At 52.1% G+C, this 15,583-nt stretch overlaps 5 protein-coding genes across 5 annotated transcripts; 2 read left to right on the plus strand and 3 right to left on the minus strand.

Annotated features, from left to right (window-relative positions):
- Nucleotides 1-17: 17 nt before the first annotated feature.
- On the minus strand, nt 18-3,187 carry HD553DRAFT_303412 (transporter ATM1, mitochondrial precursor). Its single transcript, XM_046178873.1, has 11 exons — nt 2,543-3,187; nt 2,362-2,473; nt 2,106-2,292; nt 1,945-2,026; nt 1,794-1,882; nt 1,645-1,732; nt 1,406-1,580; nt 647-1,338; nt 477-574; nt 392-414; nt 18-321 (listed from the first exon to the last, which is right to left on the minus strand). Exons 1-11 carry the CDS (start codon nt 3,044-3,046, stop codon nt 152-154), a joined length of 2,220 nt encoding a protein of 739 aa, XP_046040441.1. The 5' UTR covers nt 3,047-3,187; the 3' UTR covers nt 18-151.
- Nucleotides 3,188-3,320: 133 nt separating this feature from the next.
- On the plus strand, nt 3,321-8,512 carry HD553DRAFT_303416 (uncharacterized protein). The gene is made up of 18 exons (XM_046178874.1): nt 3,321-3,631; nt 3,708-3,720; nt 3,778-3,798; nt 3,856-4,101; nt 4,160-4,604; nt 4,671-5,207; nt 5,274-5,632; nt 5,698-5,892; nt 5,953-6,049; nt 6,109-6,126; nt 6,188-6,328; nt 6,390-6,569; nt 6,631-6,901; nt 6,973-7,262; nt 7,324-7,755; nt 7,814-7,945; nt 8,008-8,183; nt 8,251-8,512. The coding sequence occupies exons 1-18, from the start codon at nt 3,613-3,615 to the stop codon at nt 8,306-8,308; spliced, it is 3,630 nt and encodes a 1,209-aa protein (XP_046040442.1). The 5' UTR covers nt 3,321-3,612; the 3' UTR covers nt 8,309-8,512.
- Nucleotides 8,496-9,683, plus strand: HD553DRAFT_303418 (cyclophilin-like domain-containing protein). The gene is made up of 10 exons (XM_046178875.1): nt 8,496-8,577; nt 8,644-8,679; nt 8,752-8,790; nt 8,850-8,902; nt 8,970-9,010; nt 9,077-9,144; nt 9,208-9,267; nt 9,326-9,384; nt 9,462-9,555; nt 9,617-9,683. Exons 1-10 carry the CDS (start codon nt 8,575-8,577, stop codon nt 9,656-9,658), a joined length of 495 nt encoding a protein of 164 aa, XP_046040443.1. The 5' UTR covers nt 8,496-8,574; the 3' UTR covers nt 9,659-9,683.
- On the minus strand, nt 9,684-11,705 carry HD553DRAFT_347270 (uncharacterized protein). Its single transcript, XM_046183284.1, has 5 exons — nt 11,416-11,705; nt 11,291-11,347; nt 10,659-11,221; nt 9,934-10,583; nt 9,684-9,875 (listed from the first exon to the last, which is right to left on the minus strand). Exons 1-5 carry the CDS (start codon nt 11,640-11,642, stop codon nt 9,840-9,842), a joined length of 1,533 nt encoding a protein of 510 aa, XP_046040444.1. The 5' UTR covers nt 11,643-11,705; the 3' UTR covers nt 9,684-9,839.
- A 593-nt stretch (nt 11,706-12,298) lies between these two features.
- HD553DRAFT_16961 (uncharacterized protein) lies at nt 12,299-14,670 on the minus strand. The gene is made up of 7 exons (XM_046176887.1): nt 14,201-14,670; nt 13,998-14,104; nt 13,692-13,917; nt 13,331-13,581; nt 13,158-13,260; nt 12,743-13,094; nt 12,299-12,665 (listed from the first exon to the last, which is right to left on the minus strand). Exons 1-7 carry the CDS (start codon nt 14,373-14,375, stop codon nt 12,458-12,460), a joined length of 1,422 nt encoding a protein of 473 aa, XP_046040445.1. The 5' UTR covers nt 14,376-14,670; the 3' UTR covers nt 12,299-12,457.
- Between the last annotated feature and the right edge of the window lie 913 nt (nt 14,671-15,583).

Genomic DNA, 15,583 nt, shown 5'->3' on the forward strand with positions numbered 1-15,583 from the left:
ATGTCAAATCGATAGATCGCTCAAAGTGTACCCTCGCGTTCAGAAATTCCGGATGCCGGGAGTTGGATCACGTGACGACTCCATCAATGCGCGATCATCACGACATGCGAGGTAAAATGTTCTATCTACAAAGTGGGGGTACTTGTTCTTTTTACGCTTTAGCTTGAATGATCGGTTCTTCCTCGGGAACCGATTTTGTGGGCACGCTGTCGTGCAACTGTGCATTCCAAAGGTCGGCATACACTCCTGAATCGATTTCCATCAGTTCCGAATGAGTGCCCTGTTCAGCCACATATCCGTTCCTTAACACGATGATGAGATCTGATCAGAGCGATGCCCCAACGCATTAGTAATCGCGTTGGTTTTGCACGACGAAAGTAAGTAGCCATACCTGCATCTGCGATCGTGCGCAATCTTCCGGTTGCAAGAAAAGCCTGTCAGATCGAAAGTGGGAAAGCTTGGAAGTCACAACTTACCTATGAGCGATGAAGACGCTCGTCCTGGTTCCGTCAATCAAAGTCTCGTTAATGTTCCGCATCAACTCGGTCTCGGTGTACACGTCCAGAGCAGAGGTCTTTTGAACGTCGGTTGAGCGATAATCAGCATATGCGCAGCATACGGGATGAACTATGGGATGCCTGCCTACCGCTTCATCGAAGAACAAGATCGGGGGGTTCTTGAGCAAGAGCCTTGCCACTGCCATTCTCTGCTTCTCTCCACCGGATACCATGAGACCTCGCTCCCCGACCTTGGTCTGGTACTTTTCAGGCAGGTTCTGAATCGTCTGATCCACCTGAGCCCGCTTGGCAGCCGCGACGACTTCCTCCTCGGTCGCTTCGAGGTTACCATAACGGATGTTGTGTAGTATATCCGAATGGAATAGCGGGGTATCTTGTGGCACCACTCCGATAGCCTTGCGAAGAGATTCGAGCTTGATATCTTTGATGTCTTGCCCATCGATCAGGATCCGGCCGGAATGGGAATCCCAGAACCTGAAGAGGAGCCTGAACACGGTGGATTTTCCACAACCGCTTGGTCCCACGATGGCAACCTTTTTCCCAGCAGGTATCGTGAAGGACATGTCCTTGAAAATGGGTCGATCCGGGTGGTATCCGAAACTGACATTCTCGAACCGAATCTCACCACCCTTGTACTCGAGCGGTCGGGCTTCTGGTCGATCGGTGATGTTGGCCTGAGCGCCCTGCAGGTTGTACATGACCTCCATGTCGATCAGACTCTGACGAAGTTCTCGGTAGACGGTTCCCAAGAAATTCAGTGGCAGCGAGAGTTGGAACACCAGTTGATTCACTAGGACCAGGTCGCCGACCGTCATAGTCCCTGCAAGAGGAGTCGAGAGCCGAATACTAAGTCCGTATCCACACATAGGAATTGTTCATTAACACACCTTTGATAATGCCTTGGGCGGCCAAGAACATCATCATGGTGAGTGCAGACGAGAAGATGAGGTTTTGACCGGAGTTGAGCAAGGCAAGAGAGGTCGAAATTTTGACCGAGGCGTCCTCATAGTTCTTGAGCGTCTTGTCGAATTTAGTGATCTCGTGGCTTTCGTTATTGAAATGCTGCAAAAGTGCTCGATCGTCTCAGCGGCAAAAAGATAATGGTGGTCGTCCGGAGGCCACTGACCTTGACAGCCTCGTAATTGATAAGGGAATCAACAGCCACAGTCGCTCCCTTGTTGTCTGCAGCATTTGCTTGCTTGCGGAATTTTGTTCTATGATGACCAGAGAAATCGGACATCTGGTATGACATCTAGCAGAACAGGGATCACTTACCGCCAGGCCGTAGTCTTAATTGTGAACCACGCGTATGCTAACATGGTCACAGCAGTCACGGCGGCGAAATTCCAACCGAATTTCCAGCTCTGCAGTAAGTCGTCTTCCGATGAGCCACGGTCAGCCATGGAAGGCATACTCAAGTGCTTACCAAGATACCGCAGACCATCGAAACCTCTAAAGCTGTCGGTATGACATGAAAGACAATTGACGAAAGCAGAAAGCTGATACCTCTAAACTCGGAAGGTACCCAACAAGGTAAATCAGCCCGCGTCGAGCATGTCAATGTGGCTGTTGCAAGGGCAGACGTACTTGGTGCCTCGGTCGATTGCCCGCAAAAGACCACCCGTCTGCCGTGTCAGATGGAAACCCATGTCCATATGGAGGAGGTGGGCGAACGTGTTCCTTGCGACCTGGCGAATGGCTCTCTGGGATACGCTAGCGAATACGGCATTCCGAAGTTCCGAAAACAAGGTCGAGAAGATCCTGGCCAGTGCGTCTATGCGATACGGCGAGCTGTTGGCAAGCTACGCGGTGTCGAAACGAACAGGCGAGAAAGATCACTTACAACCAGTAATTGCGGTTCCTCCGATGACCCATACAGTGGTGTCCGCAGTGATTTCGACATTCAGGGCGTCGACGATATCCTTGAAGAAAAACGGCACTTGCACGTTCAGTATCTGATATGGCAGAACCGTAACAATTTCATCAGCAGATGTCTCAATTCCGATATGCCATGCATAGCTCACTTTGCCTGCAACCAATAGCCCCAGCGCCCCAACGACCCGGGCCTTGATCTCCCACTCTCCCTTCGGCCAGATGTTGCTTGCCAGACGCTTTATTATCTTCCAGTCCGTCAGGCTCTGTTGCTTGTCTGACACTTTCGAGGCGTCGTCTGTAACCAGCTCTTTTGCAAGGTCATTAGAGGACTTTGAAGGTGTTGGTACAGGCTTGACAACACTTGACTGTGTAGTTCTATCTTCCTGAGTCGAGAGTTGTCGGTAGTACCGTTTCTGTCCGAGACCATTACAGGCTTGAACTAAGGCTAGCCGGCTTTTCCGATATTCATCGTTAAGAGGAACGACCGATCGGAGAGACCATTGTGCTCTTGCGCGATCCGTATATGGTCTCAGTCCAGCATCGAGCAGTGAGGACCCTCCCGAGCTTCTTGATAGCCTACCGCAGGCCGTTGACCCGCTACAAGCTGACCAAAGAGGTGGTCTGCCCATGCAGGCCGCTAATCGGATGGTCATTGTAGACCCGTCTCTTCAGGCGGCGTTGCTGAACGATCTTGCTAGGACCTATGAGCAACGTTGCTGTCGACGTTCCCAGTTTGTTAAATGAGATCCGAGCCTAGTCAACAACGTCTCTAGATTTCTATGGTGATCCAAGGCCTATCGAGGGAATTGCGGTCTTGCGAGACTCTATACCCCTCGCTATATATATATACAGCAAGCGGGATTTGGGCCCCGGGATCTGGGAGGATCGACTGATTGAAATGACCGGAAGCAAAAGACAGGTAGTGACGTCTTGGCAGACAGCTGCATGCATGCTGGTCGGAAGACTTTGATATATCGACAACTTCATATCTCGACTTCGATACAAATCGGATTATCGGGATACAAGCAGTCGGACCGGTATCCATAGATAACAACACCTGGATTGACCTCGAACAGCCGGTCGAAGACTGAAAGTGGGCACGGCAGGCAGACGATCAAAGGTAGAAGAATCGCACCGAAAGACGCCGCAGGATCGAGCGGCACGAAAGACTATTTCCTCTCATAGGAATCTTGTTCTTGGTGTTGGAACATAGCTCTCAATGAGCTCTAGTAACTTCGGTAAGCAACACGTTGCCAAGACATGGCCTGTGTAGCAAATTGTCTGACAGGAGGCATAACCGACTTACACTCACAGCGAATGACTTGATGTCAGTTGATTGCTTGATATACGAAACCCACATGAGCTAACGAGACCGTGTCCACAGAGAGTACACCGCTCGAGTCAGGTGAGCGCCTCTTGCTATCATTTCTACTCAGAACGGATGCTGATCACATTCATATAGCGTTCTTTGCGATGTGACGACCCAGGCCGCCAGAACAGCTCGTCAACAGGCTTCCATCCGGAACTCACTACCTCAATCTACAGGTCAAGGCGGTGGCGGCTCCTCCAGTGATGCACTTAGCATACTAGGAAGTCTGAAGGATGCCGTTGGTATGGCCAATCAAAAGTCGAAGCCGAAGCTAGGGAAGGAAGTTCTGAAAGGATTAGAGTCTCGGTTAAGAGCAGTGGCAAAGGGGGAAGACCCAAAGTGAGTTATGTGGTCGAGCATTCTCTGGACATGATGGCGGCTTAGACCAAGGCTTCAGATATAATGGCGACGCTTTCCGCCGCACATCAGCCATCTTTTGGGGGAATTGGCACAATCCGGATTGGGTCAAAACGATGAGGGAGAGCCGAAGTCCAGAAGACTTCATCCTACCATTCGTGACGTGCACCGTCAAGACTGTCAAGAAGGCTCCCGACCTTCCGGAAAGCCGACATAACGCAGAAGTTAACGATCAGATCCGACAATTCGTGGAAATTATGCGGGCTACCGTGGCTCAGGCTGCGCCCCAGCTCACAGACGTCTTGCAACGACTCGACGGTTACCTGTCCAGTATGAAGCCGCAGCCTGAGGCGGAAGAGGTGTCGCTCTACGAACCTGGGGACCAGATACAGATGGCAGCGACCGCTTTGAGGGTTTTCGACATCCTGGACGAGTCGGAAGTCAAGGGGAAGAGTCGTGCTTTGAAGGGCTTGAGCAACGCAAAGGTGAGTTGCAACTCTAGAAGGACTGTCAAAGTCTAGATTATCTCATGTATCTGGGTTCCTCTGTAGAATGCTATCAGAGATATCCAAATACAGCTGGATCTACTGTCCGCGGGTCATGCTGCCTTTGCCGAAGCGAAAGACTTCATGTCGCCTGCTGGATACGACGCTTGGAGTTCACAAGAAAAGGCGGATCTCGAGGAGCGTAAAACGTATTATGTGGCCTTTCTGCAGAATCGACCTGAGTCCATCAGCGATGCAAGTCTCGCATCAAGCACAAATCTTACGTTCATCCCGGCAGAACCTCGCAAATATTATCTGGACCTCCTACGAAGATGTCTAGACGTTGATCTCGACGACATGGCCAATCTGTCCGATACGGATATGGTCTCGCTAGCAATCTTATCGGAGCCGCATATCGCCTTGTTGGACGAGGTTGCCGGACATTGGCGGATTTCGAAAGCGACCAAGCTCACCGCACACGCGAGTTTACTAGTCGACTTGCTCCGAGAGGATGGCGTACCGGTAGAGTGCGTCGCCGAAGCCTTGACTAAGCTTCGGCAATATGTCCAACAGGCGGACAGGGATCTTTGGCTCAGGCAAGATGTGAGTGCGACTTGCTTCAATCAGGAAAATAGGTCATCCCGTTGACGTGTCTCGTGCCAAATTCAGATAACACTGCTCTTCGACATGCTCGCCAAGGTCGCCGATCACGTAATCACCCTGCTCGGCGAGCTAATGCATCAATACGATCAAGCGCCCCCTGAGAGGGTCAACGAAATCTGCGATCTTCTGCTCATACTGGACGACCTAGAGGAAATCGACCCAAAAGGCGTGGCCGGAATCCGGGCTAGATTAGAAGGCAGGATATCGGCACTTAGCGGCCTAATCACGCAAGTCGCGAGACAACGGTACAGGCAGAAATGGGATAAGCGAGCAGACAGCCTGGGTTTGGCTCTGTTCGAGACCGCGAAATGGATTGAAAAGCACGCCAAAGCTCTAGACAAGCGGTATCCAGTCAGCATTCTAGAGTGAGGTCTCTTCATAGCTTGCTTGGAATCGGTGGTCGTTATCGGAACTGACATCCGACCGGCAGCCAACTCGACGTATTGCCTTTAGTGTTGAAGGCTCAAGTACCCACGTTTGCGAGAGATCTATATCTGTTGCGCCAGGCTCATATGGCGACCGGTAACAGCCAACCGGACAATAACGCCTTGGAGGCAGATGACGTGTTTCAATTATACAAGACCGTCAACAAGCTTGGCGACCTCTTCCGCGCCTTTGTTCCCGGGTAAGCAGACCTGTGCGATTCAACATGGTCGACCGATCATCTGACACCCTCTGCGAGCAGAGCAAGTCTGGGCGTAGACGTCAACCAACTGTTTGAGCCTTTAGTTCTGGCATGGCTTCGAAGAATGCACATGGAAGTGCGACAGTGGGTAGATAATGTATGTGACGACCTGCCTGTAGTGGATATACACACCGCTCACGCTCCATCTACCGACAGGCTATCAATCTAGATGACGTGAGTACCATTGTCTTAGACTGTAGACAGCAATTCCTCACCGCCTCATTCTTCTTGATAGTTCGCCTCTCGTCAAGAGGATGGATGCACCTCGTCTGTACTGGACGTATTTACATCGTTGCACAGCGTAGTCAAGGCGGTCAATGATCTGAAATGGTCTGATGAACGGCGCCATGCGGACTTTGTCGCTGAGGTTTCACTCGTCAGTATAGCAAAATCGGGGTATGCGTCTCAATCCACTAAACATTCGTTAACCCTACCAGATCGTGATGCTCGTTGTCACACGGTATGGCGAAGCCTTGAAACACAGGTTCATCTCGGAGATAGCGGAGGTGAAGGAACTGCCAGAAGCACCCACCAGCGAGATAGGATGGATGGCTATGGCCAATCGCGTAGCGAGGAGGGAGAAGCCGGTTATCAAGCCCTTTGACTTTTCGCCGTCTGTGAGCTGGATGCCCCATCCCTACAATCTGAGGCGATCTGCTGATGATCCTGCATGAACAGATCTGCTTGAAGCTAAATGACATCGAGAAGGCCATGACCGAGCTCGACCGACTGTATTGGGATTTGGAAATCGACCGCTACGTCGACGGACACTCTATCCACACGGCTGGCGGACATTCATCCTTATACAGCTTGCGCGTGATCAGAGCTGATTTGAGCGCCGGAAATTATGGAGACGAGGCCATGCTGAAGACACAGGTCGTATTGAGTGATGAGAAAGGTCAGACCGTTGCTGTTACGCGTATCGTTCCGGATACAGCCTATCCGCGATGTGAGTAGAACGCTAGAGCCTGAACCTTGAACTTGAGCAGAGATACTCACTCGGGACGTTGCGCACGATAGGGGAAGAGAGCTTTGATGTCAGTTGCGAAAGCCGGATGTGGTTGATGGCTAGTATACACAATCACGCCAACGACGACCCGCGGGCTGGGCGTGCATACGTCAAGCTCGATGAGAAGGCCTTCCCAGAAATGGTAGCTCGCGATCTTTGGCTTCCGCTTGATACTGGCGGCAGACTGCTCCTTCGTCTGAGCCGAGAACGGGAAAAGGATGATGCACAGTTTTACTTTGGCAAGGCTTTCCGGCGCCTCAAACTGATTGAGGGGGAGATGGTGCGCAACTGCGCTGACAAGGCAAGTCGGATGTGCTATAATGCCACCAAAGTCAGCTTGCTAATAGGATTCCTGTCTGTAGATGACACCTTTCATCCGGTCGTGCCTCTCGCGGAAAACGCTCAAAAGGCTGTTCCGAGGGTCTACTGGAGCGATGCCTACGACTACCAACGAAGCGCTGAACAAGATTACGGCGGCTTATCGATCGGCAATGTCGCAGTCCGAGAACCTCATTCCTGCCGTCAAGGAACGGAACCACTCGAAGATCAGCCAAAAACTGACGGATGTGCAGATAGAGAGTGCTATCGGCCCTTTGCTAGATTACTTTGACGACAACCTCCAGGTACTGAGCGGGTCACTGTCAGCCACAAATCTCAGGGCGGTGCTGCTACGGCTGTGGAAGGAGATCATCTTGGCCATAGAGGACATGATTGTCCCGCCGTTGTCTGATCGACCGTCCGATATGCGGCCTCTAACAGACGGGGAGCTAGACGTGGTTCTCAAGTGGTTGAAGGTACATCATCTCAGAGCTTTAAGCTAGACGCGATACTGAAAGTAGTACTATGTCGCAGTTCTTGAGGGACTACTTCTACGCATCAGGGGACAGCAACGGTATCCCTCTCGAGGAGTTGCAAGTGCAAGCATATCAAGAACTCCTACGGGTCAGGATCTTTTACGATTGGCCAACAGATGACTTGATGGAGGCAAGTCCGAGTCACTTCAAGTCGCCGTTCGAGCTCAAGCTGATTTCAGATCGGGACTTTAGGAATGCGTGCGTGACTTTCAGAAAACGCTCAAGACCACCTATGCCATCCGGGGCCGCTCGAAAACGATCAAGTCGCAACGAAACCTAGGCACCATGAAGCGAGACCGCGAAGAACGACGTCGCCAGCAGAGTGGAGCGGGAAGCAGCGAGATGATATTGAGGGTTTTGCGCATGAGGTATGTCTGTCTGCAATTGTACGGGTCGTCCTAGCTTTGCTGATCGTCCCATCACGATGATGGACAGATCTGGCACACAAGAATTCTTATCCGACCAACTTCGTACAATGTATCGTTCAGACTAATCATGACAGTGGCAGTGGAGCATCCAAGTAGATTGAACTACACAAGCATAATTGTAGCATGTCTCACAGGACTTTGTAATTATTTAGCTACCTGCTCTGAAACGGGGGCATGTAAATAGCTCATGTCCGCGTTGCGCGGGAGATCGACCTCCACATTGAACTCGCTGCTCGTTACGATATACGATACTCTTGAACTGTTTGGACTTCTACAACATGCCATCTGCTAATCAAAGGCTCACAGTACAGCAGCAGACATCATCTTTATCATGGTAAGTTGGCTAAATTTATATATAAATACATCGTAACCTCGCTCACCCTGCTAGGCTTCTCGATAGTCAGTAACGCTACACACCTCTCTGGGTGATATCAAGGTTAGTTGACGGCCGAGTTCGTATGCACGCTTCTGTCTCTATACTGATCCCTTACCATATCTGCAATCATAGATTGAAGTGTTCTGCGAAGCGGCACCGAAAGCGGCAGAGGTACGGTACTGCTAGATAGACATCGCTCAACGCCAGACTGATCTGCAAGTATCACACAGAACTTCCTAGCATTATGCGCTTCAGGAGCATACGATAATTGTCTCTTTCATCGGTAAGACCTGAGCCCCATATCTGGGTTATTTGAGCTGGTGATGCTTAACACGATGATGGCCTGACAGAAATATCAAAAACTTTATGATACAAACCGGAGATCCAACCGGTCAGTTTGACGCAGATCTGCATGTTTGACGCGATCAGTCTCTGATCAATAATTGGACGTTGTTAGGCACCGGCAAAGGAGGACAGTCGATCTGGGGCAGTCCCTTTGCAGATGAGATCCGGCCGACGCTCAAAGTCAGTTTCAACGTGGCTTACCTCGTGCTGTCCGGGTCTGATCGAGCCTTTATACATTTACAGTTCAATTCTCGTGGAGTAGTCGCCTGCGCAAACGCTGGCCCGGATACCAACAAATCGCAGGTGAGCGGCCTTCTCGATAGATTGCTTCTGAAGATTCACGCTGACAGCAAGACCTTAGTTTTTCATCACATATGCCAAGCAACCATCTCTCGACGGAAAATATACCATCTTTGGGCGGTATGTGTTGATCTGACGTCTGTGTCAAGTCTTAAGTACACTGCTGAAGCCCATTCCTTGCAATCCCATGTACACAGAGTAATAGACGGATCAGATTCCACCCTGGAAACCATGGAGAAGGTCCCAGTCAACCCAAAAAACAGGCCGCTGCATGAGATTAAACTCGAATCGGTGAGTCTCGTTGCGACTCGGTACACCCTCTATGTGCTTATGCTTCTTGTGGTCATTTCAGATCACAATCCACGCCAACCCGATCGCAGATGCCGCTCGATAGAAGAAAGCACGAAAGTATTGTCGTCATCTTGGTTGTATCTATTATCATGCTCAGCGCTGTCTATTCTATCGTTCCAATTTCCACGTTCCTCATACATCTCGTATTTTACCGTGACCCTCAGAAGTCGTGTTGTTATCCATATCGTTTCAGCACAGAGCAGCCAAGTCTGCTTTCCCATCGATCAGGCTTCGAAAATACGGCCAGTGCTGACGTTGAGCTGTGAGACGAGATGATCAATATCGTCAACCTCGAGATGGATCACCCGCTTGACTCACCCTAGTCCACTTTTTCCCCTGCCACCAACGGGTAGTCAACAAGTAAGGCCAAAAGACGTGCCACAATACCAAAAACGGAATCGGATCGTCAGCGATCAAGGTCGGATCGACCCTGAGCTGCATGACGCCCTCTTGCGGGAGGATTTTTTTCTTCTGGTCCCAGGTCAAGTGACAAGCCGGGAGGGAAGGATGGATCATTTCCAGGATCTCGGCGAAGGGCAAGACGTAGGGCAAGTAGCGCATGATGAGATCGTTGTAGATCCACGACCTCGGCACGGTACCGGGAAGAGGCTTCAACACCTTATCGACGTGGAAAGACTCGTGCGGGGCTGGGTACACCGAGGCCAGTTGAGAGAGGGGCAACAGGATGATGGCGGTATGGACCCTAGGATTGCACTCGATCGGGTACATCTCGCCGTTCCTCTCGGACAAGATGAAATCGAACGAAAAGTGACCGGTGAGACGACGCTTTTTGCCACTGGCGATGGGGTTCTTGGCGAGCCTGTCAAGGAAATCTCGGGTCCATTGTTCTGCCCGTTTTCCGATCTCTCGGTTGGTCCAGTCCTCATAGGTCATGAGCATGTCGTTACTAGGCGCAGTGACGAAAGCGGTGATCTGGCCATCCACGACCGAGGCGTGTGTACACCATTCTGTGGAATCATGCAAAGGATTCCACGTCAGTCACCATGTTTACCAAGGACTTGAAACGTGCCGACGCGACTGACCTTGACCGGGAATGTATTCCTGCAGGACGTAGGGATACTTTCGGCTCATCTTCAGCTTGAGTCCGTCAAAGTGTTTCCTAGTCTTGCTCATCTGAGCATCGTCCCCAGCAAAAGGGTACGTCGTCAAATCCCCCCTGTTCTCGTCGAGCTCGGTACATTTGATGATGAATCCAACACCCCGACCGTGCTCGTCCTTGGCTTCAGAGTAGAGGAAGTCCATGGCCTCGTCCACGGAATAGACGAGTTTACCACGAGGAACAGGGAACCCGAGCGAATCAACCAGGTTGATGAACTCGTCCTTGTCGTGCAGTTGAGAGATGGTCTCGGGGTCCTGGATGAAGGTCTTGCATCGGCCGCCCGTCTTGACCGACATGGTCTCGGCGGCTTTGGCATCCTCGACCTCGGAAGCGACTCCGCAGACGGGAAGGAAGAGATCGACGTGGTGTTCGATAGCTAGGGAGATGAGCGAGTTGGAGTATTGCGTGTAGTTTTTCGAGGCCGAAGGGAGAAGGTGAAACGAGTCGACCGAGGAAGAGTACTTCATCGGGCAGTATTCACCCCATCTGTGAATACATGAGAGGTGTCAAGGGTGAGACCAGGCATTGACGACATTTCGATCCCATTGAACTCGCCCAGCTTCCTCGACCCCGATAACCTTCCATCCGGCACGCTTGAAGGCCCGAGCGAGACTGATTTGAGCGAAGACCTGACGTGAGCGCTTCTCACAGAGTTCTCGCACGACCAACCGAAAACTCACGTCAGACTCTTGGTCATCTTGCCTCCACTAATCATGACGGTTCCCTTGCTCTTCCTCTCACTAGCACGCTTCGTAAGCACTCTGACCGACTCGTCTTCCCCGGAAAAGAGGTCCTTGAGGATACATCCTGCGACGGCCGATAAGGAGACTGGCAAGAGGGCGAGCGAAAGCACCGAGAGGAGGACGCTCGACGCAAAGTCCTGGGCGTCGGACGGGGTCTGCCTCATGTTGTCTAGAGGTGATGTGACGAGATGAAAAGTCGACGGGATGCAATCGTTCTTGTCTACAGGTTGCAGGTTGCTAGTTGAAAGGAGGTAGTTGTGTCGAAACCTTCTTGCCAACCTTTGGCGATATGACGTTCCATCGATGCCGCCGATAATTGCTTCCGCGATCAGAGATAACCTCCCGCTTACGTCACGATCGATTGTTTACTTTGTGTGTGCCAGCTCATCACCCCGATTCTCGACCTCGATCCTCCGATCTTCGTGCAAGACCCAGCTAACCGAAGCCAATCAAGCCACAATCGTCGCAAAGTTCGATCGAGTTCGATGATCGTTCTACTGCTGCGAAATTTCTCGAAGAACAGCCCATGCGGGTTCCCGCTTGACAACTGTAGGAGCTGGGTAGTCCAATAAATAACAGGACGAAATCGGTCGACCACATGAAGCGTTTGGACCGCAAGGAGGTGAAGCCAAAAACCAAGTTTGCAAGGAAAAGTATTCATTTGTATGCTCGATGCATTCACCCATTTACATTGTCATGATAGAAAAATAACCCTAGAAAACACCAACTTTGAGAGACCCCTCGAGAGAGAGAAACTCCCTTCTTTTGTGTTGCAGCGCACTTCCTTTCTTTGAGTGGGTAGTGTTACACAGTCCATTTCCCGGCGAGAAGAGGGTTCGCATCCCCTTCCCGCACGGGTCGTTATTCGTGTACGGTTTGTATTTGTCGATTCGCAGAAAAGAAAAGCCGAGATATTGAAGACCGATCCGTCGAGACCCGAGAACGCAGAGCCTCAGTCATGTTTGACTGAAGACCCTGTTCAGGCGGTTCCGTCCTGACCGTTGACGATCTGGCCGTTCGAGTTGACAGCGGCACCGGCGGCGACGGCGGCCTTGGCAGCCGAGCCGTCGACCTTCTTGAGCGAAGGAGCGGTTCCGTTGCCGTGCGAGTGGTCGCATCCACCGGAGAGGGTCTCTCCGCCGTTCTTCTTGTTCTCGATGTACTTCTCGACGTCCTCACCCAAGTCACTGAGAGGGAATGGAAAAGGTGATAGAATAAGTCGGTTGTCAAAGATGATGATGTGGAAGTACGAGACGAAACTCACCCAGAGTCAACGTAGGCGTCCTGTCCCTTGTAGTTGGGGAACCTGTCGGCAACAAACTTCTTGTGGGTCTCGAGGACCTTGGCGAGCTCCTCGTCCGAGACATCGTTCAAGAAGGTGCACTTTCCGAACTCGCCGTCGGGAACGGCGAACCTCTGCTTTCCGTTTCGGGTCTTCTCGATGGCTCGGGTAGAGAGCTGCAAGAGCTTGGCGTCGAACTGGGGGTGATCGATCGAGAGTCCGACCTGGGTGGCGAGGGTGAACCACTCGTCACGCATAGCGTCGGTGAGCATGCCTCGAGAGTGGGCGAGGGTGATGGAGTAGGCCATGTCGATCATGATAGCGTGTCCGTGCCCTGTGGTAAAGAGATGTAAATGAGTGACATGGTCTGATACGAATCGTCACATGGGACACTTACTGAGGGGAAGGGGCGAGGTTCCCAACTCGCAGGTAGGGGACCAAGAGTGACCGAAAGCGATGACACGGTCGAGCATCAACTCGTGCAAGTTACCAGACTCGAGCTGCGAGATGAAGGAAGAGGGACTGTCAGCGGCCGACCGTGACTGATGAAAGTGAAACGCTACCACATACCCTGAGCATCTCCTCGATTCCGCTCTTGCAGATGTCATCACCGATGGCCTTCAACTCCTTGTCGTCGTTCTTGAAACCGTATCCGGTCTCGACGAGCTGCTTTCCGTGCTTGACCAAGAGGTCCCAGATCCTCTTCTCGGAGACGGTGCAGATCTTGATGAGCTCGGCGGTTCCGTTTCGGACCTGACCCTCAGGCAAGGTCTTCAAGAAGGAAAAGTCGAGATAGGTGTCGACGGGGGCGAAGTAGGCACCTGGGGAGCGGAAGCAAACAGCGCATTACGTCAGCGTGACGTGTCGACGTTGACCGAGGTGACGATGCGACGCGATGAGAATGCGCTGGCAGGGGAACTCGAAAACTCACCGAGTCGGTTCTTGAGCTTCTTGTGGTTAAGACCGACCTTGATCGAGACGGAAGCGTCGATCAATCCGATCAAAGTGGTAGGTACTCGGATGAAGGGAGTCGATCGCCTGTAGCTGGCACAGACGTAACCGGCGACGTCGGTGACGAGACCACCTCCGACAACGAGGAGGGGCTCCTGTCGGACGAGTCCGGAAGCGTCGAGGAAGTCGACGATCTCCTCGAAGGTCTGTCGCCATGAGATGGGATTCGGCCGGGGATGAGCAAGAGAGTTCGCGCAGCAAGGTTTCATGTCCACCCTGTACTCACGTCCATGTTCTTGTTGAGCTCACCACCGTTGATGAGCTTGAAGTGGGCGGGGACCTTGTAGTGGGCAAAGTACTCCTCGATGGGCTTCTGGTAGATACCGGCGACGACTGCGCAGAGTGAGATACAACAGCCGTCAGTTCATGCTCAACTGAACATGCGCGCTCGACACGTCGGACTACGCCCAGAGCGAACACTAAACTCACTCTTGTCGAGGACGATGAGGACTCGGCCCCATGGCTTGTAGGTCTCGGCGAGCTTGGCGTGGCTGATGTCGAAGACGGGGGAGACGTAGTGGAAGTTGTAGTCGAGCTTCTCGCTACCGTTGACCTTGAGACCGGTGGGGGTCTTGACGACGTTGCCTGACATATCGGAAGACATTATGGAAGAGTTTTTATTTTCGTTGAAGTTGAGTTCAGGGGAGGGGTGAGGGATCAAGTGTTGAAGATGGAAGAAGCTCGTCGAGTTGAAGAAGAGTTCGTTGAGAGAAGGAAAAGAGGCAAGACTGAAGTTGTGCGACGAGACCTGAACGAACGTGTCGAGCCTGGGTGGTATATGTACAATTCGGGTCGAGCCCTGAACCCCGCTGCCACAGCATCATCGATAGACCCGATCGATCCGAAAGGTTCGCTGACGAGAGCAAGCCTGGGGGGTCCTACGATCCCCCTTCTCAATTGCCGTGGCACCCTATTCCTCCAGCTATACGCCCCGGTGGCAGCGGAATGACAGCGAGATGGGGGGTATGGTGGCTTGCCCGCCCGGGCCAGAGCGAGGGCAAGGACGATACCCGACGATTAAGAAAGCTTTCGCCTAGCTGAGGCGCTAATCCCTTAACAAACGCTGCGCTCGACTTCTGCCATGATCCATCCCCGATCGACGCATCGCCCGATCTAGCAATACTGGAAAGATCGATGACGAGAGGGGAGAATACTGCCGTCGGCACACACGGTCGTTGCGAGTCTACATGACACACACACACAAGCTCACCCGCACACACACAAGTCCCCAACCTTGCGCGATAGTTCCTGGAGGTTTGAGGCAGATTTGTGAGCTCCAGGAATGACTGGCAGCGCTGCCCCATGGCTTCTTTCCCCTTGTCGTTGCGCTCATTGCACCTGTAGTGCCGGCCTCTGTTGGAATCTCGATGAACAACATTCCGCGGAAGGAAATCCACACATCGACGATCTCGGGCCGGTTCCCATTGCCGCTATTCTCTCGCTGATCACGAATCCTTCCGCGGCTCTCACAAGAGCAATCGAGCTCGGGAAAACTCGAAAGGAGTTCGATCTCGATAGTATGACGGGGGATTCCGAAGGTTGGACTTGTGCAAGGAAATCCCAGCGATCACACCGATCACCGATCTGAACTGTGATACTGTGATGGTCCGAAGATGTCAAATCAAATCCTAGCATCTCCGCACTCGCCGACGTAATTGCAATTACGCAATTACCGTATCGTCAGACACTTCAGCCACCCGAAGCGTGGCGCCCGTAAGCAAGGTGTAATTCATCTCGGACATCGCATTCAAATACCATGTCCGAGAATCTAAACGAGCGATGATCCCCACATCCGCGGGTGGATAAGATAAA

This window comes from Filobasidium floriforme (genome assembly GCF_021052385.1).
Source record: "Filobasidium floriforme strain CBS 6241 chromosome Unknown HD553scaffold_1, whole genome shotgun sequence".
Lineage (NCBI taxonomy): Eukaryota > Fungi > Basidiomycota > Tremellomycetes > Filobasidiales > Filobasidiaceae > Filobasidium > Filobasidium floriforme.